A 22,619-nucleotide genomic window follows, 5' to 3' on the forward strand; every position below is an offset into this window, starting at 1 on the left:
ATGAGAGTAGCGTCATGAACTACAATCTGATCCAGATGTTTGGTGACACGAAAGTGTTCATCCGGTATCAGATCTAGTTTGGGAGAGCAAAACAAACATAGGAGTGGAAACCTACCTATGTGCGATTTGTGAATGCTGACGAGTCTTAAACATAATGCATCTCTTCTTTTCTAGGGCCAGAGTGGAAACCTACTGGTCAGGATTGAGAGAGATAGTTGTCTATGATCACGACAGTGGCGTATTCATACGTCTGTGACTCCAGTTCGAAAAGTTTAAGCTAAGATCTTATCAAATTTACTCTCTAGCAATGTTTTGAATCGTTCGTACCCCTGAGAAAACTTCCCTGAAGCCCAGCACTTTCTTTCTTATAGATTCACACTGTTTTATTTCAAACTTTAGTTCAATATTTTCATTCCTTTTTAATCGATTTTCATTTAAGCAATTAGGTTAGCCGTTTTTCTCGTTTTTACCAGTTTTCGTTAAGTTTAGTTATTATGTCATTTTAATTCCCGTATCTTCCCTTTAAGATTCGTTTTTACATTTTAAACACACCACCAAAACCCCCCACAAAAACCGTTTGGTTCTAGACTTCCTTACTTTATATTTCTTTCGAAGGCTTTTGCAGGAAAGATCCTCCTTCCCTGTGGATTCGATCCCTAAGTACTACAATCGATCAGCTGTGCACTTGCGGCTATTGATTTCATTTAGGGTAAAACTTGACACACCCTCACGAACACACGACACACATCAATGTTTAATTTCTGAGAAAACCGTCAACTTCTAGTAGATATTCACCCTTTCGCTGAGGATTCTCTGAGGTAACTCCAGATCCACCATTAATCCTGCAACCATGGTCAAAAATACTTAATTAAACATGTAAAATAGGAAAGAGGAAGATCGATTATCAGTGAACACTCCGGAAAGAGGAGAGAGAAAGTTTGCGAGTTACCTAGTTTACAATATTGGAAGAACACGACTAAATTGAAACCGCCAGAAGTTGAAAACGCCGGCATAAGACATAATTATCACTACCCAAACAAAAAAGGATATCTCTTTGGAGATTTAGAAGGAGGATTGCGAATAGGCGATTTACCCAAAAGAAAATGGTTTCACTCAAGAAAGTGCCTCTTCTTCTTTCTATAATCTGCCATTTTTTTTATTGGATAATTTTGAAAATATATGAGAAAAAGATATATATCAGCTTCTTTTTGGTTGCACGCCATGAGAGAGAAAGTTGATGCATGGATTGTAAACATAAAGGTTAAGTGGAAAATTATCTCAGAACAGTTGGATTAGATAGAGAACTAACCACTGTCGCCAACCCACCAAAGAAACAGATTATGATGGCTAAAGTAATAACCACCGACATGGTCTTTTGATTATGATGGCATGTTCAATTTCTGAGAAATTCTTCAACTTCTGGTAGATATTCACCCTCTCGCTGAGGATTCTCTGAGGTAACTCCAGATCCACCATTAATCCTGCAACCATGGTCAAAAATACTCAATTAAACATGTAAAATAGGAAAGAGGAAGATCGATTATCAGTGAACACTCCGGAAAGAGGAGAGAGAAAGTTTGCGAGTTACCTAGTTTACAATATTGGAAGAAGACGACTAAATTGAAACCGCCAGAAGTTGAAAACGCTGGCCGAAGACATAATTAACACTACCCAAACAAACAAGGATATCTCTGAGGAGATTTAGAAGGAGGATTGCGAATAGGCGATTTACCCAAAAGAAAATAGTTTCACTTAAGAAAGTGTTTCTTCCTCTTTCTATAATCTGTCGTTTTTTTTATCAGATAATTTTGAAAATATATGAGAAAGAGAAATATAGCAGCTTCTTTTTGGCTCCACACCATGAGACTTCTTTTTGGCTCCACACCATGAGAGAGAAAGTTGATGCATAGATTGTAAATATAGAGGTTAAATGGAAAATTCTCCCGAAACAGTTGCGTCTGAATAATATCAGATCAGATGAGTTAATTTTGATAATATTATTTGATATCAACTCATAATACTTTAATTTTAAATTATCTATTTTAACTTTCTGTTTCATTTGCCTATCTGATGGTGATTGGTAACTAAAAGAGCGTTTAAACCTCAAACTATCTCAAATTAAACTATCTCAAATTCGACTATCAATCAAAGCCATTATTCATATCCATTTTATGCTTAAAAGTGTTGGAGGTGAAAACCGCACCCCAGTTTTCTCCAGTACAAACCGAGATCGGCATAACATAAACCCGGTTTACGAAGGGATGTACCAAGAAAGATGGGCCGAGTGAAACATCGGGCCGAACACAGCCCAATAGGCCGAGATCGGTGAGAAATCTCTCGAAGAAATCGAAAGTTTCCCTGAGCTCGGTCGAAATAGGAAAATTTCCTAACGGAAAAAGGAAACTTCAGAGAGAAAAGGAAAGGAACCGAGAGAAATGGAAAGTCTTCTCGGTCCCATATCGTCGAAGATGTATTTGAAGACCGACTCAAAGGATATATATAAAGGGAGACGAATCGACACCGAAGAACACACAAGATATTCCAAAGAGGACTTAGAGACTGAGAACCCGTTCTGCTAGATTCTTAGTTTCGTTAAGTCTTAGTTCGTTATTACTTACCTGAATAACCGAACTCAGTTGTATTTATCTGATTTGATCTAATAAAAACCGAGCTTCTGATCTAAAAGTACTGTTCTGTCCCTTGTCGATATTCACATATCAACAATTGGCGCGCCAGGTAGGGGGACTTAAACAGATTTCTCAAGTTTTAGATCGGACTTCGGAAAGATTGAATCAGCGATGGCAGACCAAGCCAACATTCACGAAGAAAGAAACCCTCTCGGTGGAGAGAACGCTGACGCCCCAACAGAACAAGGAGGAGGAACTCCTGGAGAAAACGCTGGAACTGTAGCCGGCCAAACCCCCGCAGCCGTAGGAGGTTATGGAACTGAACTACTGCTCCAAGTGTTCAATGCCCAGTTTGAGGCCATCAATAAAAGAAGCGAGGAGCGCTTCAGTCAGATGGCGGCACAAATCGCCGGGCTCAGTCAAGCACGAACTCCCCTTCGAGTTCGGACATCATTGACGATCTTAATACCGACGGAGATCCAGCCGGAACTATGAGGTCTACTGCAGTCGGATCAGCGAATGCACCAGCATCGGATTTAAGCCGAGATGCCGAGTTCGAAGCAATGAAGGCGCAGCTTCGCGTTATCACTTCAAAGATACATCAAGCAATAAGCGCGGCTCCGGAAATCGAGCGCGTCAATCAGGAAACGCAGAAAACACCGTTCACACCGCGCATAGCAGGGACGCCGGTCAAACACATGGAGAAACTGAAGATAAAAGTCTACGAGGGCAATTCTGACCCCCGACACTTCTTGACATTGTTCGGCATCTGCATGAACTGATACCAGTTCAAATCAGCCGAAGAGAGAGACGCAGTTCAGTGTCAACTATTTGTGGAAAGCTTGGGAGGAGTAGCTCTCGACTGGTTCTCGCGACTCGAAGCCAATTCAATCGATAACTACAAGGAGTTAACGACGGCTTTCGTCAAACACTTTTCCATGTTCATTGGACAGAACACCAAGAACTCCGAGCTCTGGCAAATAGCCCAAGGACCAAGCGAGAGCCTTCGTGATTTCATCCAGCGCTTCAAGACGATCGTCGCTAATTGTACGATTAGCGATGAAGCCGCTCTCCTATGTCTTCAGAAAGGAGCTCGGATAAAGACTAGCTTCCGGAGCGCGATCACTCATAACCCTCCACAGACATTAGAAGACGCGTTGCACCGAGCTAATACCTACATCGCCGAAGAGGAAAAAGAAGCCGCTTACGAGCAGAGTTATTCAACGAAGCAACCCGAACGTCCGAAAACCGCAACCAATGAGCCGCAATCGGGATACGGCCGAGGGTATGAGAATCGCAAGAAGTTCTATGCTAATGCAATCCAACAACCGAACAAACAATAGAACAATAAGTGGGTCCGCGGTGAAGAGGATCAAGACAAATCATTGTTCTGCGAGTTCCATAACCGTAGGGGCCACAGCACCGAAGAATGCAGACATCTGCGCGAATACCTACTCGGCCTATATCGAAAGGAACCCATCTCGGTCGACGATCTCCGACGTTCGAATGCGTCTAAGAGCGGCGGGCAACTTTCGATTGACGATCTCCGTCGTTCACATATGCCTTGACCAAACAATGAACAGCTTGAGAAAGCACTCGCCAAAGATCCACCAACTCCACCGGCTTTACCGACGTTACCACTGCCACCACAAAATCCGCCTGTTTTGCCCGAGCAACAGCAACGGAATCGTGATGACTGAGCACCAGAGAATCACGCTCCTAAGGCGCGGAAACGTGTCAACATGATAATGGGGGCAATTGAAGCTTGCAGTTATTCGGTTCGAGCAATCAAAGAGTACAGCAGACAGGCCGCCAGCGCACCCAAAGCCCCGCAAGATCCGCCGAAGGGAACACCCTTGGTGTTTACCGAGGCCGATACAATCGGGCTGCATAAACCGCATAACGATGCCTTCGTCGTCGAACTACTTCTCGACGATGTTGAAGTTAGCCGTATTTTGGTCGATACGGGTAGTTCGGTTAACATTATCTTCAAGGAAGCACTCGACCAGCTCGAGTTGGCATCAGATAGGATTGAGCCGTTTATCGAGCCACTTACCGGTTTCGATGGAGAACGTTGTATGACGGTCGGCATGGTCAATATTCCGATCTACCTCGGCGGAGTCGCAAAGATTATCCAGTTCCTTATCCTCGACAAACCAGCGATCTACAACGCTATTCTCGGTACACCTTGGCTACACGCGATGAAAGCGGTCGCCTCGACGTACCATCAGTGCCTAAAGTTCCCGACTCCCGACGGTGTTTACACTCTCCGAGGAAACCAAGCCGTTGCTCGATCGTGCTACATAAACGAGTGCAGACTTCATTCGGCCAACCAAGCTTGTGTCATTAGTTCGCTAGGACCAACGGACAAGCTCGTCATCCAGCAGACAAAACCTAAGCAGGAATCGATCGTTCAAGTTTGTGTCGACGAACTAAGGCCAGAGCGTCAAGTCGGAATCGGCGCCAAGCTCGATCCAGTGATCCGCGAGCCACTCATTCACTTTCGGAAACAGCATTCATCAACCTTCGCTTGGTCAGTAGAAGATATGCCCAGGATCGATCCACAGATCGCGTGTCACGAGCTCAACATTGATCCGACGTATAAGCCAATCAAGCAGAAACGCCGAAAGCTCGGACCAGAGAAAGCACAACCCGTGAATGATGAGGTCGAGCGGTTACTCAAAGCCGGATCCATCACCGAAGTCAAGTACCCAGATTGGTTAGCAAACCCCGTGGTCGTAAAGAAGAAGAATGGTAAATGGAGGATCTGCGTCGATTTTACCAACCTCAATAAGGCGTGTCCGAAAGATAGTTTTCCCTTGCCTCACATCGACCGCCTAGTGGAAGCGACTGACGGGAACGAACTACTCTCGTTTATGGACGCATTCTCCGGGTACAATCAGATCCTTATGCATACGCAAGATCGGGAGAAGACATTGTTCATCACAGACCGCAGCATCTACTGCTATAAGGTCATGCCCTTCGGCCTGAAGAATGCTGGAGCAACGTACCAACGACTGGTAAACCGGATGTTCGCAAGCCAGCTTGGGCGGACTATGGAAGTTTACATCGACGATATGCTCGTAAAGTCGTTCATTGCTTCCGAACACGTCGGCCATCTTCGCACATGCTTCGATATTCTGGACCAATATGGTATGAAGCTTAATCCCACCAAGTGCACGTTCGGCGTGACATCTGGAGAGTTCCTCAGATACATTGTTACGCAACGAGGCTTTGAAGCTAATCCAAAGCAGATCGCAGCTATTCTCGAGCTCCCATCGCCGACAACCAAACGCGAAGTCCAGCGACTCACCGGACGTATCGCAGCACTTAATCGATTTATATCCAGATCGACGGACAAGTGCTTACCTTTCTACCAACTTCTTCGCAGTAACAAACATCTTGAATGGAATGAGAAGTGCGAAGAAGCCTTCGCCGAGCTAAAGAAATACTTGTCCACTCCGTCAGTTTTATCCAAACCTGAAACCGGAGAGACACTCTATCTTTATATCGCAATTTCGGAGTTCGCAGTCAGTAGTGTACTTGTTCGAGAAGATCGTGGCGAGCAGAAGCCAATTTTCTACACAAGCAAATCCCTCGATGGATCGGAGTATCGTTATCCGACTTTGGAGAAATTCGCCTTTGCCGTGGTTATTTCTGCAAGGAAATTACGCCTGTACTTCCAATCCCACGCGATCGTGGTCCTGACCGATCATCCTCTTCGTACTTTCCTTCATAGCCCAAGTCAATCCGGACGACTCGCCAAGTGGGCCATCGAACTTAGCGAATACGACATCGAATACCGAGGAAGAACTGCAACGAAATCCCAAGTCCTGGCAGATTTCTTGGTTGAACTCCCACCGGAGCTCGTCGAAGCTAATCCGGTCGTACAACCCTGGATCCTTCACGCGGATGGTTCCTCGTCTCATAAAGGATCTGGAGTCGGAATTCGTCTCAAATCACCCGAAGGAGAAGTTATCGAGCAGTCATTTCGACTCGGCTTCCCGGCGTCTAACAACGAAGCCGAGTACGAAGCATTGATTGCCAGACTACGACTTGTCAAAGGTATCGGCGCCGAGCATGTGCACGCCTACTGCGATTCTCAACTCGTGGCTAACCAGTTTTACGGCGAGTACGAGGCCAAGAACGACCGCATGGACGCATATCTCAAAGTCCTCAAGGATGTTGCTTCGGAGTTCCTTACCTTCGAACTTACAAAGATACCTCGAGATGAGAACGCAACCGCCGACGCCTTAGCCGCTCTCGCGACTAATTCTGATCCCGATCTTCAGCGAACTATCCCAGTTGCAGCAATCGAGCAACCAAGTATCGAGCCCACTCAGAACTGCAGTATCATTACAAGACGGCGTGATTACGAAGCCCAACCCAATCTCGCTCCACCCCTCACCCAGAAGACGAAACCCAAAGAGGTCACTCCCGATCTCAATAACGACACGGACGAACTCAATGAAAACGAATCCGATCCTGAGGACGAATCCGAAGGCCAACATGTTCCAATCGATATCGAAGCCGAAGGAGACGACGAACCCAAAGATTGGACCTTGGAGATCGTGGGATACATCAGAGACGGAACAGTTCCCGCAGATAAATGGGCAGCTCGGCGCCTTAAGGCTCGCGGTGCTCGATATGTGGTCATTAAAGGTACTCTCCTCAGATGGGATGCATCCGGTGTACTCTTGACTTGCGTTCACGGAAACGACATCACGGAAGTAATGCAGAAGGTCCATGAAGGGGAAGGAGGAAATCACTCCGGAGCTCGGTCTTTGGCATTTAAGATCAAAAAAGCTGGCTATTACTGGCCTACTATGCTCTCTGATTGCGAGAAGTATACGGCACGCTGCGAGAAGTGCCAACGTCATGGTCCAATGATCAATCTTCCTACCGAGCTCCTGATGACCTCGACCGCACCATATCCTTTCATGCGCTGGGCAATGGATATTATCGGTCCCTTTCGCCGATCTACAACTCAGAAGCAATATGTTTTGGTCGTCACGGACTACTTCACCAAATGGGTTGAAGCCGAAGCATACCCCGAGATTCATGGAATCGATGTCAAGAAGTTTGTCTGGAAGTTCATCATCTGCCGACACGGAGTCCCGTACGAGATCGTTACGGACAATGGAACCCAGTTCACTTCGATCATTTTCACAGATTTTTGTGCCATATGGAAGATTCGACTAAGTTTCTCTACCCCGCGATACCCGCAAGGAAACGGACAAGCCGAAGCCACAAACAAGACCATTATTGATAGACTGAAGAAACAACTCGATACCGATAAGGGAACTTGGGCGGACGAGCTTGATGGCGTGTTGTGGTCTCACCGAACTACACCACGACGTTCGACCGGTCAGTCACCATTCTTCCTTGCATATGGCACAGAAGCTATGTGTCCAGCCGAACTCAACGTCCCAAGTATTCGCCGAACTATGCTTACCCAGCAACCCGACGCGAATAACAACATGATGATTGACGCACTCGACTTGGTCGAAGAACACCGCGAACGAGCATTGCTCCGAATACAGAACTACCAGCAACTTGCAGCTCGCTACTACAACAAAAAGGTTAAAGGCCGTCACTTTGAAGATGGCGATCTCGTACTGCGCAAAGTCTATCAAAATACAAAAGAAAAAAACGCAGGAAAACTTGGTGCGAACTGGGAAGGACCGTACCAAGTGATGAAGGTGGTTAAGCCCGGCGTTTATCAACTTATGAAGTTAGACGGAACTCCGATCCCGCGATCTTGGAACTCAATGCATCTCAAACGCTACTACTACTAGTTCGTTGCTTTTTCCTAAAAAAAAAAAAAAAAAAAAGCCTCCGAACTACTTAGTCGGAGCAAAAAACACTTTTGTACTTAGAACTACGAATGGCTTGATCCCTTTAAAGGGTACGTAGGCAGCTCATTACCGAGTCCAGCTATAACATCAATAAAATTTTATTATGTCAAATCTGTCTAAGATCTAGTTCAGAAATCACAAGGTACCGAACTCCTTGTTCTTACTTCGACTTCCTGGCCACTTGTTCGATAGCATTCCACATGAATGCAAACTTAAAAGCCGAGATCTGTCTCGCGAGCATCCACATGGTGCCGTGGTAAAACCACATGTTAAAAGCCGGACCCAGTCCCGCAGTTAAATTTCTAAGTCACCAAGAACAATAAGCCGAGCACATCTCGCATACTTAGGTTCGACTTAGAAAACCTTGAACTCGTTTCGTGCGTTTACAGGAGTTCGAATTAATTCACTCTTCCAGTACGAAACGATTCACTTGGGTTCCCCAGGCCGAGCTTAAACGCTCGCACAATAAGCCGAACTCCTCAGATTCGCACCATAAGCCGAGTTCACAACACTCGCAAAACGTAAGCCGAATTATCGCAATTCGCTATCGAAAAAATAAAAGTTATGTTCGAATATCATCTGCTGTGTACCGATCTAGTACTTCAGCATTAATCACAAATCATTACCGACGTAAGAGGGTCGAAAGTTAAGTTAGATACCGATCTACTACTTAAAGGATTTTCTAAGTTATCAAGACAAGAAAGAAGACGAACGAGCATATAATTAAAAGCCTCCCGAGAGGCAAATAAGTTCAAAAGGAACCCACCGAGGGTTCAGAGAAACATAAATATTACAAAGTAACCCATTAAAGGGCAGTTAAGTTCGATTAAAAAGAAAAAGAGAAAGACTAAGCAGTCTTCGAAGTAGCAGCCCGATCAGCGTTAAGGATGTCCTCTTTGGAACCGAACTGCTCGCCCCTCGCAGGATCCTGCGCGCTCTGGGTCACGTTCGCGGCCGGAATGTCATCCTCTTCCACGAATGGAGACATCCGCTTATCCTCTTCAGTAAGGACGCAAGCATCGACCGAGCGGAAGTCCTCCAAAGCTTTAGCATGTTTTGCCTCGATGTCAGCCACCATCTCAGGCGGGACCTCGTACAGGCCTTTCTTCTTGAGCTGCTTGATGAAGCCGAGAACTCCGGTGAGCTGGTTGACCACCAGGTATGGCTTACGAGCTCGATCAGCATCGTCTAAGCTCCGGATGACTTTCTCTAAGCGCTCGCAGGCCTTCGCGTGAACGCTCTTAGCTCGATTCTTCCAGTGCGATACCAAATCCCTAAGCCGTTCTCGATCCTTCTCGAACTCTTGAACAAGCATGTTCTAGGCCTCGGTGAGCTCCTTTCTCACCGCTTTCAGCTCAGCACTCTCTTGCTTCAGTAAATCAACTAAAGAATGGAGAGTGTCGTTGATTTGGAGTTCGGTGGCAAGGCGCTCTTCAGCTTTGGAGACCCTCTCCTCGAGCTCAGCAACCCTAACTTGCTCGTCATAGAGAGCTACCTCGTACGCGGCAACCAGAGTGTTGGTCTGGCTGGCGAGCTACCAAAAATAAAACATGGGTTAGAACTCATACTTACGAAAAATATCAACATAGAGAAAAGGAATAGAGGAAGTACCACGGCAGTTGTGCGAGCAATCCCCTTGTACAAGTTGGGGAACCGGAGCTCGGAGATAGCCGGAAGACTCGGCACATCAGAGGAGATCTTGTGATAAAGATCGGCGCAAGCGTCGACGTTCTCCTCAAAAGGACCCTCTTCGTCGTACAAAGCACACCTTGGCCTTTTTGGCTGGCTCCGGTCCTGGAGAGCCTTCGGCTTGGTCTCTCATCTGCCTCTTCCGAGAGTGAGAAGCTTCAGCCTGGTCGCGAGGAATTTTGAGGTCCAACGTCGCGATTGTAGGAGGCTCGAGCTCGATAGCTACGTCCTGTGCTCGAGAAGAGTCTTCAATCTTCTTAATCTTTTTTGAAGATTTCTTTTTCTTCAGCTTCTTCTGACCGGCTTGGTCAGGAGAGTTCGCAGCAGGTAGCAACTCCTCCGGCTGCTCATTGATCCCTCCGGTAGCAGGGATTGGGGTCGGGTCAGCCACGTTCGTTTCCTCTTCGCCAAAGAGAGTTGGGATCTCATCCAATGAGAGCATCCTTGCAGCTCGGGTTTGTTGGGCTCGCGACTTAGGTGCTTTTCGTCTTGGAGCTGCTCGGGGCTTGTTAGCTCGAGCTTTTGGCTTCTGCGGTTTCGGTTCCCGGACAGAAGCTGCAATGAAAATATGTCAAGGACGAGTTTGGAGTAAAATTAAGATAAGAACATGAAAGTAAGCTCGATGATCAAACCTGCTTTCTTAGATCGGCGTTGGAGAATCTCTTCCCACACCTCAGGCCAACGATGCTTACCGGCTTCGCTGAAGGCTGCTTCGAACTCAGAAGTAAGCCCGGAATTGAGAATAAGACTTGGAAGATGACGACCTGCAAAGATGAAACGAAGTAAAGTTAACGAGCAACAAAGTCGGAACTAACTGAGTATGAGATCATCTAATCTACCAATCGGAATCTTCCACTCCGATTGAGTTGGTATGTCAGAATTGCTGACGGTGAGATCGTTCATTTCGAGATAAAAATACAAGGACTCCCAGTCGTTGAATTTACTGGGTTTAGGCCCAGTAACTATGTTCTTCTTCGGCTTAGCGTTTGCGGCGAAGAACCACTCCTTGGATTTGTGGATGTTCACCGAGAAGAGGTCCTCAAACAGTCGACTGAAGGGGATGTCACCAAGCTCCTCGCATAAGGTAACGAACCCTACGTAGTTCGTTACCGAGGCTGGCATCACCTGTGTAAGAGCTACACCGCGCCGGTTGCAGTACCCTAGGAGACGAGAGGGAATAGGAAGCGAGAGCCCGCACTGCGTGAAATAAGTCAAGTAGACGCAGAGGAAGCCTTCGGGCACGTCCCACGGCCGATCTCCAGCTTTGGGAATTATGAAAGAAACCTGGTCCGAGAGCCCATTTTCTTCGAGCATGGCCTGAATAGCACCCGAAGTAACCGAGGAAGATGGTACGTTGTTGGGACGAACGATCCTTCGTCTTGGAAGCGGTGGTGAAGCGTGGTTCACCGCATCGAGGTTGTCCTCGGCAACCTCTGCCTCAGTAACGTTCTCTTCCTCATTCTCTCCTTCAGGTTCCTCGACCTCTTCGACCTCGTGGTCGATATCTCAGTGTTCGGTCCAGCATGAGTTTCTGTCTCGCGAGTTTCTGTCGCCAACCGCTCGGTAGTTTCAACCCTAATTCTAGCACGGCTGCTACTCGCTTCCATCGACTTGGAGTTCTTACGAACTAACTGTGGAAGATTGCTCTCTTCCTCAGACGAACTCGATTGATGAGGATTCGAAGAGGAGGAGCTCGGCTCTGAGGCTTCGCGGCGATCTTCCGGAAGGATTTGATTGGAAGAAGAGTTAATAGAGGAACTAGAAGACATTTTGAGCTCGGAAGAGTAGATCCGAAGGAGATCTAAGAAAAATGAATAACAGCTTGAAGATCAACCGGAAAAGATTGAAGATTGATCGGAAAGTTTGAAGATCGAACGGGAAGTTTGAAGATTGATCGAAAAAATCGAAGGTTTGCGGCGGCGAAAGATGAAGAAACGAGAGAGAACTACGAATACAAACTAGAGAGAGAAACAAAAAGCTAGAGAGAAGGGAGAGCAGCGTACCTTATATATGCTTGAGCGAGAGTAATGAATGTGAAGAGGAGTTTTCCCCTTTATAAACAGTGGAAATCGTGGGTTCCTCGATTTTCGCAAAAATCCCGTAATTCACGCGCCTCATTGAAGACAGGCGCGAAACGTCCGGGAATGTGAATCGACAGCAGTTACGAGCTCGGTTTGCGATCCGATAATCGAAGAAACAAGTTCGACTGAAAGTCACCTCCTTTCACCGAACTGAGGGGGGGGGGCTAACTGTTGGAGGTGAAAACCGCACCCCAGTTTTCTCCGGTACAAACCGAGATCGGCATAACATAAGCCCGGTTTACGAAGGGATGTACCAAGAAAGATGGGCCGAGTGAAACATCGGGCCGAACACAGCCCAATAGGCCGAGATCGGTGAGAAATCTCTCGAAGAAATCGAAGGTTTCCCTGAGCTCGGTCGAAATTAGAAAAGTTTCCTAACGGAAAAAGGAAACTTCAGAGAGAAAAGGAAAGGAACCGAGAGAAAAGGAAAGTCCTCTCGGTCCCATATCGTCGAAGATGTATTTGAAGACCGACTCAAAGGATATATATAAAGGGAGACGAATCGACACCGAAGAACACACAAGATATTCCAAAGAGGACTTAGAGACTGAGAACTCGTTCTGCTAGATTCTTAGTTTCGTTAAGTCTTAGTTCGTTATTACTTACCTGAATAACCGAACTCAGTTGTATTTATCTGATTTGATCTAATAAAAACCGAGCTTCCGATCTAAAAGTACTATTCTGTCCCTTGTCGATATTCACATATCAACAAAAAGTTAGAACAATTGGTATCTAAATACAGTTAATATGAAATCTTATAAATATCATCCAAAACGCCATTTTTAAACATTTTCAAAGATATTTTAAATATTGAGAATACTCTATTTCAGTAGTAACTAGTAAACTCATAAAGAGAACCAAAACACTAAATACATAAAATAACCACATTTTACCTAGGTTATATACGACTGTTTTCTTGTTTAACATCTGTTATGCTTTTTTTTTAGCTTAAGCATAGTACTCCCTTTGTTCAGAATTATTTGATGTTTTAGAAAGTTTTTTTTGTTCAGAATTATTTGATGTTCTCACTTTTTAATGCAAAATTTAATGAATTTTTATAGTTTTTGACCTTTTATATTCTGCAGATTGTTTTCTTATTGGCTGAATGATATTTAAATGAATTATAAATAATATTTTTAGTATAGGAAAAATAAAAATTAAATGAATCCTTAAACTGTGTGCAAAAATCTTAAACATCAAATAATTCTGAACAAAGGGAGTAATGTTTTTAAGGTACACCAAACCAATATTCTGAGTAACTTGATTGTCTTCTTCATATTTCAGGTTTATCTAACTTTTTAACGGTCAACCCTCAACAATTTCAAAAAGCAAACACAAAAAAACAACACAAATGAGCAAGCTGGTTTCTTATATAAATTAAAATACCAATCCTCAATAGAACTGCCTAATGCATAAATCGATTTAATTAAAAGATACTATCTTCTGGAGATCGTTGTAAATAAAAAATCGCAAGTGGTTCTATAATATAATTGGCCATACCTGATGAACGGTTTGTCTTCCAGCACAATGATAACTCCAACCAACTTTTCATTTCTTTGATAAATAAATGTTTTAAAATAAACTTTATATAAATTTGTTTAGTATTCTACTAACCCAAGAACTTACTCTAACCCTTTTTTGTTTGGTTAAAGAACCCAAGAACTTACTCTTAAAAGGGTGTGTAGTATAAAAAAATCAATTAACCAAGGATTAAGCATGGGCTGTCTTGATTTCGACGCTCTTTTGATCTACCAAAAATCCACAAGTTTAACTTCTCCATATCAAATTGCTTCTTTTTTATCATAAAGTTTTATATAATAATAAAATATTGCTTTTCCTCGTATAATGAATGAATCGTCCAAAAAAGTTGAAGCTGGTGAAAGCAGTTTGACCCCTCCCCATCTCCCAACTTGGTACTTCGCTTGCACACACCACATGCTCTCTCTCTCTCTCTCTTCTGTTCTCCACTCTCTCTCTTGTTCTTCTCTCTATGCTCAGTATTGTGTCAAGCCGAAAATGGAAGCTTTACTCTATTGACGACGAGATCCTTCCCTTATTCTCTAATCGGCAGGTACCCATCTTTTATTAGATTAATTTTTCACAAGGGTTTTTTTTGGGTTCTTGTATAAATTTTATAAGCTTAAAGTAGAAATTTTTTTGTTATTTACTTAGCTTAAGCAAGATGAAAAAAAAGAGAAGAAGAAAATTGTGAATAAGAATGATGTTGAGGAGAACTTTTTTACCATAAATGGTGAGACATCCATTTGCGGCTGAGATTTTTGCAACTTTATTCTATCTCCCTCTCTTAATTTTTCTCTATTTCCATTTTTTCTTTTTACTACTTACGAAATAGCACCATAATCAGAGAGAGATGGTGAGTAAAAACAAAAAAGTGACCATTATTTTTGCATCTAATTGATGAATCTAAAACCCTAACTATAGCCTTTTTTCCCTTTCAGAAACCCCCACTTTCTCTATAAGGTTAAAAGAATTGTTAGTCCTATAGATCTCGTTTCCACATAAAAATGTATAAGAGGTTATATAATACAAAACAAAATAAAAATCTTTTTTTTTTGGGTTCTTGATGCTATGTTAGTTCATAATGTCTTAAATGAGTTTGGTGAATTACTGATTCTAGTATATATTTAAGATGTGTTGAGGAATCTAGAAACCTTAGTAGATTGTAGACGAAATGTTACGGAATGTAATATTAAAGGGATGATTTTGACAGCTAGAGTAGTTAATCTGCATCTGTAAACAGCTTCTGATAATGAAATTTGTCAAGGAGGGGTCCTACATCTTGAAAGATTTTGCCCCCACAAACTCAATGAATGTGAATTATTGGTGAGCAAAAAGTTTTTGTGATGAAAAAAACGAGGGTATCTTTTGTTGGTTTTGTTATAAATGTAGATGAAAAATGTGATGGAAACTCGTACTCCATTAAAAAAAAAAAAAAAACGTCTTCCTCTGGTTTCACCTTACAGAGATCCATAAGTTTTTATTTAGGTATGTTGCTGTTTGTATGATTTGTTGATTTTGTCCTTTTACAGGGTTGAAGTTATTGTGTGAGTTTTATTGCTCTTGACTTTGCAAGTTGACTTGCTTGTAGGAAACTATGGTTCTGTAAATAGATAATGGAAGAGAGGGAGCTTCTTAGAGATCTGTTTTTAGTATTTCTCTTATAGTTATTAATCAGAAAGCAAATCTCTACCTTTTTTCTCCAAAAAAAAGGATTGTATAGAGTTTTGAGCAAATATGAGAACCTAAGTACAAACCAGAACCAGAATAACCAGAGGATTTTCATCTCAATCTTTAACCTTCTTTGTCTGTTCATGCCAAAACGTTTTGCTTCGACGACTTATCACAATAAAGCGTCTTGTTCTTGAAATTATTCTTGGTCGCATCTGTTTTTTCTTCTCGCTCTGGTTTAGGTTGGGCTTGAGTCATCATGGTCTGGTTTCTAACAGAGTTAAAGAAAGAAACCAAGTGTTATGTTCTAGTTTTCATTAGCATCTATTTATGCTCTTTCATACATAAGTAGCTCTCTAACAAGAATCCATTTTGAAAGTTTTGGTCTTTTCTCTGTCATAGGTTGATTTTTCATTTGCTAGTTATAGTCTCTTATGGAAATATGTGATTCTTTCAGATTTTTGGTAGTCTTTCTGAATGGAGTGTAATGCAAAGCCACCGTTGCAATGGGAATGGGAAAATTTGATATCTTTTGGTACTTCATCAGCTGAAATTCCTAGAAAGCTACGACCAATGGATTGGGAGATTGATGGGTTTGATTGCACCTCTCTATATTCTTCAAGCTTTGCTGCAGTAGCTTATGGTGGTAGTTCAGGTTCTGATCTAGCTCATGCTTTCTCTAAAAGCTCAAAGTCAACTTCCATTAGCTCCTCATCAGCTGAAGTGAGAACATACAATTTTACATCAGAAGCTGGTGAAAGTGAGGAGTTTGTAAAGGGAATGAATACTTCTCCAAGTCTTGAACTTTCATTTGGCTCTGGTGATCCGGTTCTTGGCTTAAAGCTTGGTAAAAGAACATACTTTGAAGACTTTTTGGATGTGGAGAATGCGAAAGTTTCTGCACTTCCAGTGAGCCTCGCGTCATCATCTGCATCTCCGGTGAAGAAATCAAAATCTGTTTCTCAGAGGCTACAAACTCCTCACTGCCAAGTTGAAGGCTGTAATCTTGATCTCTCGTCAGCTAAAGACTATCATCGGAAACACAGGATTTGTGAAAACCATTCAAAGTTCCCTAAAGTTGTTGTGAGTGGCGTTGAACGTCGGTTCTGCCAACAGTGTAGCAGGTAAAAAAGCTAATCTTTTGATCAAGAAAGAAGTGGTTTTAATCAGTTAGCAAAAGCCTTAAAGACATCATGTAATAAGTTTTATGGTTTTTGGTTCTCCAAAGGTTCCACTGTCTCTCTGAGTTTGATGAGAAGAAACGTAGCTGTCGCAGGCGTCTCTCTGATCACAATGCAAGACGTCGCAAGCCAAATCCCGGGAGGACTTATGGTATATACACCAATCACTAATCTCTCAATCCTTATATGAAATCTGAATTTTGCTATAATTTAGTTATACCAATAGTAAATTTCCCTTTTCTAGATAAATATAGTTTCTGGTTAGTTTGTGGTTTACAACAACCACATTGATGAAGAATTTGGAGATGTATTAGAGTAGAATGGGTTAATTCAGCTAGTTCAATGTTTGGTGACGCTGGTTTAGTGTATAGCATTGCTTGGTTAAGTTTCCTTTAGCTTGATCATGTATATATAAACATTTGTACGTCATTTGCTTATTTAATGAGAAATAATCTTTACATCTTAATAAGATGCTTTTGTCATTCTGTGTATGCAGATGGGAAGCACCAAATGGATTTTGTATGGAACAGATTTGCACTTATCCATCCAAGAAGTGAGGAAAAGTTTCTATGGCCAAGCTCAAAGCCCTTACCATCAAAAGGGTTAATGCCACAACATGCAAAGACCGAGATGTCCAATAAGCTGTTCACCGAGCAATGTGGATTTGGATTGTTGGACCCCAAAACTAAAACCACAAGAGCTGAATTATTCAGTAAAGGTTTGTTTCTTTTCTTTTTCTATCTCTCACTCCGGTTCATATACTTCTTCATCTGTTGTATTCATGATCTTGATGATGCGTGTTTTATGCGTGTTATTAGATAAGGTCACAATCTCTTCACACATGGGTACTTCTCAAGATCTTGATGGTGCTCTCTCTCTTCTGTCAAATTCAACATCATGGGTTTCCTCTGACCAACCAAGACGGTTTACCCTTGACCACCATCCCACAAGCAACGTCCAACCCGTGGCTCACCGGTCTGCTAGTCAACTCAATTCAGTGTCTGGATATTGGCAGCCGAATCCACCAGCGGTTGAGCCTTCAAACGCTTTGCATAGAAACGGGGTAGGCCAGTTTAATGAGAGCTTCTTCAGCTTGAACCAGTTTTATAACTGAGAGTGTATGCCTTTAAGATACTTTTTATGTCAAGGATCAGGCAGGCATAGTGTTATAGGATCTGTAAAACTTGCAAAGACACCAAGTCCTCTCTTCTTTGTTGTCGATTGATTTTCATGGGGTTAAGAGAGGTTTAACCATTGTCTTAAAGTCGTCTTGTCATGCTATACATTAGAATTTCAAATCTTGATGGTGTAGCAACTACAAAATTGATCAAACTATTTAACATGTTAGCACAATGTTGTTGAATGGTAGTATTTTATTTTATGTTATTTTTTTTTTTTGACGAAGGGTTTTCAAATAAAATTGCATAAAAGTAAGGAGGAATTGCTATTGTGACCTTTAAAATAGCTGAAATTAGTATAATAACTTTACATTCTCGAAATTAACAGAATAACCTTCCTTTTTAAAAAAACCCGATTTTACCCTTAGGAAGCTTTGGTGAGAAAAAACGTATTTACAAAAATGCCATTATTAAATTATTTCCACGTCAGCCGTTAAATTGGACCACCGACAAATAAATCTATCAATATGAATGGTAGACTTATATGTTTTGGTAGATTTAAAAAAAAGTCGATAGACTTAATAAAAGTTGGTAGACTTAATATTCCGAAAAATAGATTTGTTTAGATGTTGATAGACTTATACTGATAGATTTAGTTTTCTAGAAAGGTAGATTTAAAATTCTTGATAGATATTTGAATGTGTTGGTAGACTTGTTTTGTTGTATAGTAGATTTATTTTCAAGTTGGTAGATATATTGTTGTTGAGTTGACTTCATAAGATGTGGTTGACCAAAATCGGTAGACTTATTAACTTTCATAGTAGACTTAGTAGACAAGAAAATAGACTTATTTCTAATAAAAATAAATCTACTACAAAAGAAAAAGTTTTTTCGTGATAGATTTGTTGTACGCATGGTAGATGTAAATATCGACGGTAGATTTGTATTGAAAAATTAGACTTATTTTCTTTGTGGTAGACTTATTTTCTAGGTGGTAGACTTGTTGTCTTAATGATAGACTTAAAATTTCCTTAGCGAGTATTGATATGTGATAGACATACGAAACTATGTAATAGATATATTTGGGGATGGTAGACAAATAGATTTATTTGATAATATAGTAGACTTTTAAATCAGTATCGAGGTTCGATGTTGGTAGACATAATGAAATGTTGATAGACATATTACAAAATTGGTAGACATATTTAATCTCATAAAGGTAGACTTATTGATTTGAAATGACGTTTATATCCAGCAGTTATTAATGAATTTTCGGGTTCCAACCACCGCAACCAACTACTTCTAGGGTAGCCGCCGCCATTAGGTTCGTCGCTGATTGTCTCTCGTTACCTGTTTTTTGGTTTCTTTCCTGTATTTGTCATCCTCTATCATGTCTTCTTCTTGCATGGTGGATATATTTTTAGTTTGTGGGAAATGGGAATTTCAGAATAGTCGGTATGTTTTCTTGGTTGATAAGAGCAAAGGAAGTCGAGTTGTAGCTGTTGATCAGGAAATCGGGTTTGGGGATTTATTACAAATTGTTTATGAAGAATTTCGATTGGATCAGCGCCGATCTGAGCTGCAATTCAGCTATATGCTGTCGAAGAAATACATGCAAAAGCTACCCAAAGATACACCACCGGTATTTGTAGGAAATACTCGACAATTTGCTGGGTTTCTCCGTCACTTCGAAACGAGACAATCCGTCTATGCATTGAGATTACTGAAAAGGCGTTGACTCAATCGAAGATAGCAAATGGTGTTGAGGTGAGCGGCAAAAGATGTAACTCATTCGTAGATGAAGAGAATGAAGACGATGAATTTGAAGAAGATGAGGAAGATAATGACGATGATGAAGAAGAAAGGTACGACAATTGCGAAGATCCGGATGGTGCGAGTTCTAGTGATGAAGACTACGATTTGTGTGGGAAGAAATCAGAAGATGAAGAAGAAGAAGAAGATATGCAAAACCTGCCACCAAAGAAACGAGGTTTCTCCAGAATAGATGATTCTGTGGAGCTTGAAATGAAGTCCGTAGAGTTAGCTGTAGGTCAATGTTATGACACAAAAGAAGAGTTCGAGACGAGATTGAAGATCTACGCGGTTGCCAATAAAATGGACTTCGACGTGGGACACTCAACGCCCACGCTATTGACGGTTAGGTGTTGGGTCGGTGGATGTAAATGGAGGGTTCGAGCTTTGACGGTTGGAGATGGAAGACAGTTCTATGTCAAAACATACTACGGTTTGCACACCTGTTCTATCACGATGCGTTCTTCACGTGCCCGACAAGCAACTCCTGAGATATTAGGACGTCTTTATAAGGATTTTGTAGGTGGAACAGGTAATACAGTTACCCCAAATCACGTTTCTGATGCGCTAACCAAACGATATGGAATCAAGGTAAGGGTTATATATTGTAAGCTTAGTTTGGTAGATTTGATGTGTTGTTAGGTAAATTTATTTAACATATGGTAGATTTGTTTCCAATAGTTAGGTAGATTTGTTTTCAATAGTTAGGTAGATTTGTTTCCAATAGTTTGGTAGATTTGTTTCTTGGTAGATTTGTTATTAATAGTTAGGTAGATTTGTAGCCAGTGGTTTGGTAGATAGACTAATCGTGTATGATGTATAGGTGGAGTATTGGAAAGCTTATCGTGTATTGAAGTATGCACGTGAACTAGTGACTGGGAGTTCAGAGGACAGTTACGAGGACATTCCATCCTACTTATACATGATTAGACGAGCTAATCCAGGAACACTCATCAAGCTCGAAGTGGATTCGGAAGACAAGTTCAAGTTTATGTTCCTTGCCTTTAGTGCGAGCATTCAGGGGTTTCCATTTATGCGGGAAGTAGTGGTGGTTGATGGTACCTTCTTAACAGGTAAATACAAAGGTACACTACTCATTGCCACAACGCAAGACGGGAATTTTAATATATTCCCAATTGCTTTCGGTATCGTTGATACTGAGAATGATGAATCGTGGGAATGGTTCTTTGCACAACTACATCGAGTTATACCTGATGATGAAGGACTTGCCATTATTTCAGATAGACATAGATCTATTGGGAAAGCTATAACAAAAATTTACCCTCTTGCTTCGCGTGGTATTTGCACTTATCATTTGCACAAGAATATATTGGTCAAATATAAAGGTGGAGAAGCTTTTCGCCTTGTCAAGAAAGCAGCAACAACATATAGGCTTTCAGATTTCAATGTCTTAATGGCACAGATTCAGGGGTGTAACCGAGGACTATATGACTACTTACAAAAAGCGGATGTCCAGATGTGGAGCCGTGTTCATTTTCCGGGACAGAGGTACAACTTCACTACTAGCAACATAGCGGAGTCTTTAAATAAGGTCCTTTCAAAGGTTAGAAGTTACCCAATTGTGACACTATTGGAGGAGATTAGATCGCTTTTGACTAGGTGGTTTGCCAAAAGGCGCCGAGCTGCAAATGATATGGAGACCGAGCTTACTACTGGTGTTGAGAAATTGCTATGGGTATAGTTTTGGTAGACATATTCTACAGTTTGATAGATTTATTTGTTAATACGATAGACTTAATTACATATTTTGTGTACAGGAAAGGGTCGATGGAGCAAAGCAACTAGCAGTGCAAGAAATCGACGACCATCTTGCACAGGTCACCGGTGGCTCATCCTTACATGTTGTCAATTTGGAAAGGAAAACATGTACTTGCCGACGGTTTGACATCGATAAAATACCGTGCGTCCATGCCCTTGCTGCAGCGGAAGCAAAAAAAATTTCCCGTATCAGTCTAGCCCACCCTTACTACCGTAGGTCATACCTTTCGTCGGCATACGCGGGGACGGTCATGCCAAGAGATGTCGCTTTACCTGTACCCGAAGAAGTGGCTAACAAAGTCTGTAAGCCTCCTTTTGTTCGTAAACCACCTGGTAGGCCAAAAAAATCACGAATGAAAATTGCTTTAGAAATAGCAATGCAGAAGAAACGTCCAAGGAAAGAGCACAAGTGTTCCAAATGTGGCCAAGCCGGTCATAATCGTGCGACATGCCCATCTTGATCGTGTGTGGTCAGTGTAATTAATGTACTTCGCACTCTTTTACTTTAATAAACCCCATATGTAATAAACATATTTGTTGTAGTTGAAAGTCTTTTACTTAGCTTCTGACTAAGCCTATATTTGTGTAATGATCATGTTGAGAAACTTTAATAGTAAATAAGTCTACCATACATAGTACATAAGTCTACCATACATAGTACATAAGTCTACCATATAAAAATAATAAATCTACTATACTAAAATAATAAGTCTACTATTCAATTATAATAAGTCTACCATTCAATGCAAACGGGTATGACATGTTTGTAACCGTTTTTTCAAGGTAATCTTCAAGGTAAAGACCCCACAATCGCCAGTTTGTACGTTTTGAGGAACGTTCTTCATAATGAAGGTGTGAAAGGTTTGGTCGTGTGTCCATTCCCCGGGAAACAATTGACAAAGCAATAGTGGGATCATCCTCGCGTATGCCCTCACCTCCTGTTTCAGTTTTCGATCCGGATATGCTGTTGAAATGCAGTCATATATGTGTACCCTTTTCCTCGGAAGGTGAACCTCAACGGCAATCCAATGCTTACTTCCGATATTGTGACATATGTACAACAGATCCACATCCCTGAACCATATCTTATTAGTGACTGCAAAGTCAGGAGATCTACCGTAGGCGACGTCAATGTAACCACTCCGGAATGCCCAGTTATCCAGATTGGGTAAGAAGTCTCGCTGAAATTCTACAAGCCACTGGCCGGTGAAGAGCGGGTCTAAGAAAGCCACCCTACCATCTCTTTGGTAGGGACACGGGTCTCTCAAATATCTTTGTCGGAACA

At 42.0% G+C, this 22,619-nt stretch overlaps 4 protein-coding genes across 7 annotated transcripts; 3 read left to right on the forward strand and 1 right to left on the reverse strand.

Annotated features, from left to right (window-relative positions):
• Positions 1–4,375: 4,375 nt before the first annotated feature.
• LOC112087469 lies at positions 4,376–8,425 on the forward strand. The gene has a single exon (XM_024157386.1). The coding sequence runs from the start codon at positions 4,376–4,378 to the stop codon at positions 8,423–8,425; it is 4,050 nt and encodes a 1,349-aa protein (XP_024013154.1).
• A 1,378-nt stretch (positions 8,426–9,803) lies between these two features.
• LOC112087470 lies at positions 9,804–11,943 on the reverse strand. Its single transcript, XM_024157387.1, has 6 exons — positions 11,749–11,943; positions 10,990–11,665; positions 10,807–10,938; positions 10,254–10,729; positions 10,097–10,183; positions 9,804–10,019 (listed from the first exon to the last, which is right to left on the reverse strand). Exons 1-6 carry the CDS (start codon positions 11,941–11,943, stop codon positions 9,804–9,806), a joined length of 1,782 nt encoding a protein of 593 aa, XP_024013155.1.
• A 2,259-nt stretch (positions 11,944–14,202) lies between these two features.
• On the forward strand, positions 14,203–17,889 carry LOC18020583 (squamosa promoter-binding-like protein 2). Of its 4 annotated transcripts, none has more exons than XM_006403207.2 (5): positions 14,203–14,326; positions 15,902–16,568; positions 16,673–16,776; positions 17,122–17,343; positions 17,444–17,861. In XM_006403207.2, the coding sequence occupies exons 2-5, from the start codon at positions 15,922–15,924 to the stop codon at positions 17,737–17,739; spliced, it is 1,269 nt and encodes a 422-aa protein (XP_006403270.1). In that variant the 5' UTR covers positions 14,203–14,326; positions 15,902–15,921; the 3' UTR covers positions 17,740–17,861. The 4 variants fall into 4 exon arrangements, with proteins under 4 accessions (XP_006403270.1, XP_024013317.1, XP_006403271.1 ...); XM_024157549.1 differs by lacking the exon at positions 14,203–14,326 and adding an exon at positions 14,490–14,506; XM_006403208.2 differs by lacking the exon at positions 14,203–14,326 and adding an exon at positions 15,210–15,261.
• A 1,697-nt stretch (positions 17,890–19,586) lies between these two features.
• Positions 19,587–21,795, forward strand: LOC112087471. Its single transcript, XM_024157388.1, has 4 exons — positions 19,587–19,634; positions 19,676–20,146; positions 20,379–21,251; positions 21,334–21,795. The coding sequence occupies exons 1-4, from the start codon at positions 19,587–19,589 to the stop codon at positions 21,793–21,795; spliced, it is 1,854 nt and encodes a 617-aa protein (XP_024013156.1).
• Positions 21,796–22,619: the final 824 nt, after the last annotated feature.

Source organism: Eutrema salsugineum, unplaced genomic scaffold (genome assembly GCF_000478725.1).
Source record: "Eutrema salsugineum unplaced genomic scaffold, Eutsalg1_0 scaffold_17, whole genome shotgun sequence".
Taxonomy (NCBI): Eukaryota; Viridiplantae; Streptophyta; class Magnoliopsida; order Brassicales; family Brassicaceae; genus Eutrema; species Eutrema salsugineum.

Coding starts and splice junctions, on each gene's coding strand:
- LOC112087470 (XM_024157387.1), bottom strand. CDS start 11,943: ATGTCTTCTAGTTCCTCTATTAACTCTTCTTCCAATCAAATCCTTCCG. Junction 10,730..10,806: donor ACGCCGATCTAAGAAAGCAG/GTTTGATCATCG, acceptor TTTTCATTGCAG/CTTCTGTCCGGGAACCGAAA. Junction 10,184..10,253: donor AGCCAGCCAAAAAGGCCAAG/GTGTGCTTTGTA, acceptor CTTTATCACAAG/ATCTCCTCTGATGTGCCGAG.
- LOC112087469 (XM_024157386.1), top strand. CDS start 4,376: ATGGGGGCAATTGAAGCTTGCAGTTATTCGGTTCGAGCAATCAAAGAG.
- LOC112087471 (XM_024157388.1), top strand. CDS start 19,587: ATGACGATGATGAAGAAGAAAGGTACGACAATTGCGAAGATCCGGATG. Junction 19,635..19,675: donor CAATTGCGAAGATCCGGATG/GTGCGAGTTCTA, acceptor TTGTGTGGGAAG/AAATCAGAAGATGAAGAAGA. Junction 21,252..21,333: donor GTGTTGAGAAATTGCTATGG/GTATAGTTTTGG, acceptor TTTTGTGTACAG/GAAAGGGTCGATGGAGCAAA.
- LOC18020583 (XM_006403207.2), top strand. CDS start 15,922: ATGGAGTGTAATGCAAAGCCACCGTTGCAATGGGAATGGGAAAATTTG. Junction 16,569..16,672: donor TTCTGCCAACAGTGTAGCAG/GTAAAAAAGCTA, acceptor GGTTCTCCAAAG/GTTCCACTGTCTCTCTGAGT. Junction 16,777..17,121: donor AAATCCCGGGAGGACTTATG/GTATATACACCA, acceptor CTGTGTATGCAG/ATGGGAAGCACCAAATGGAT.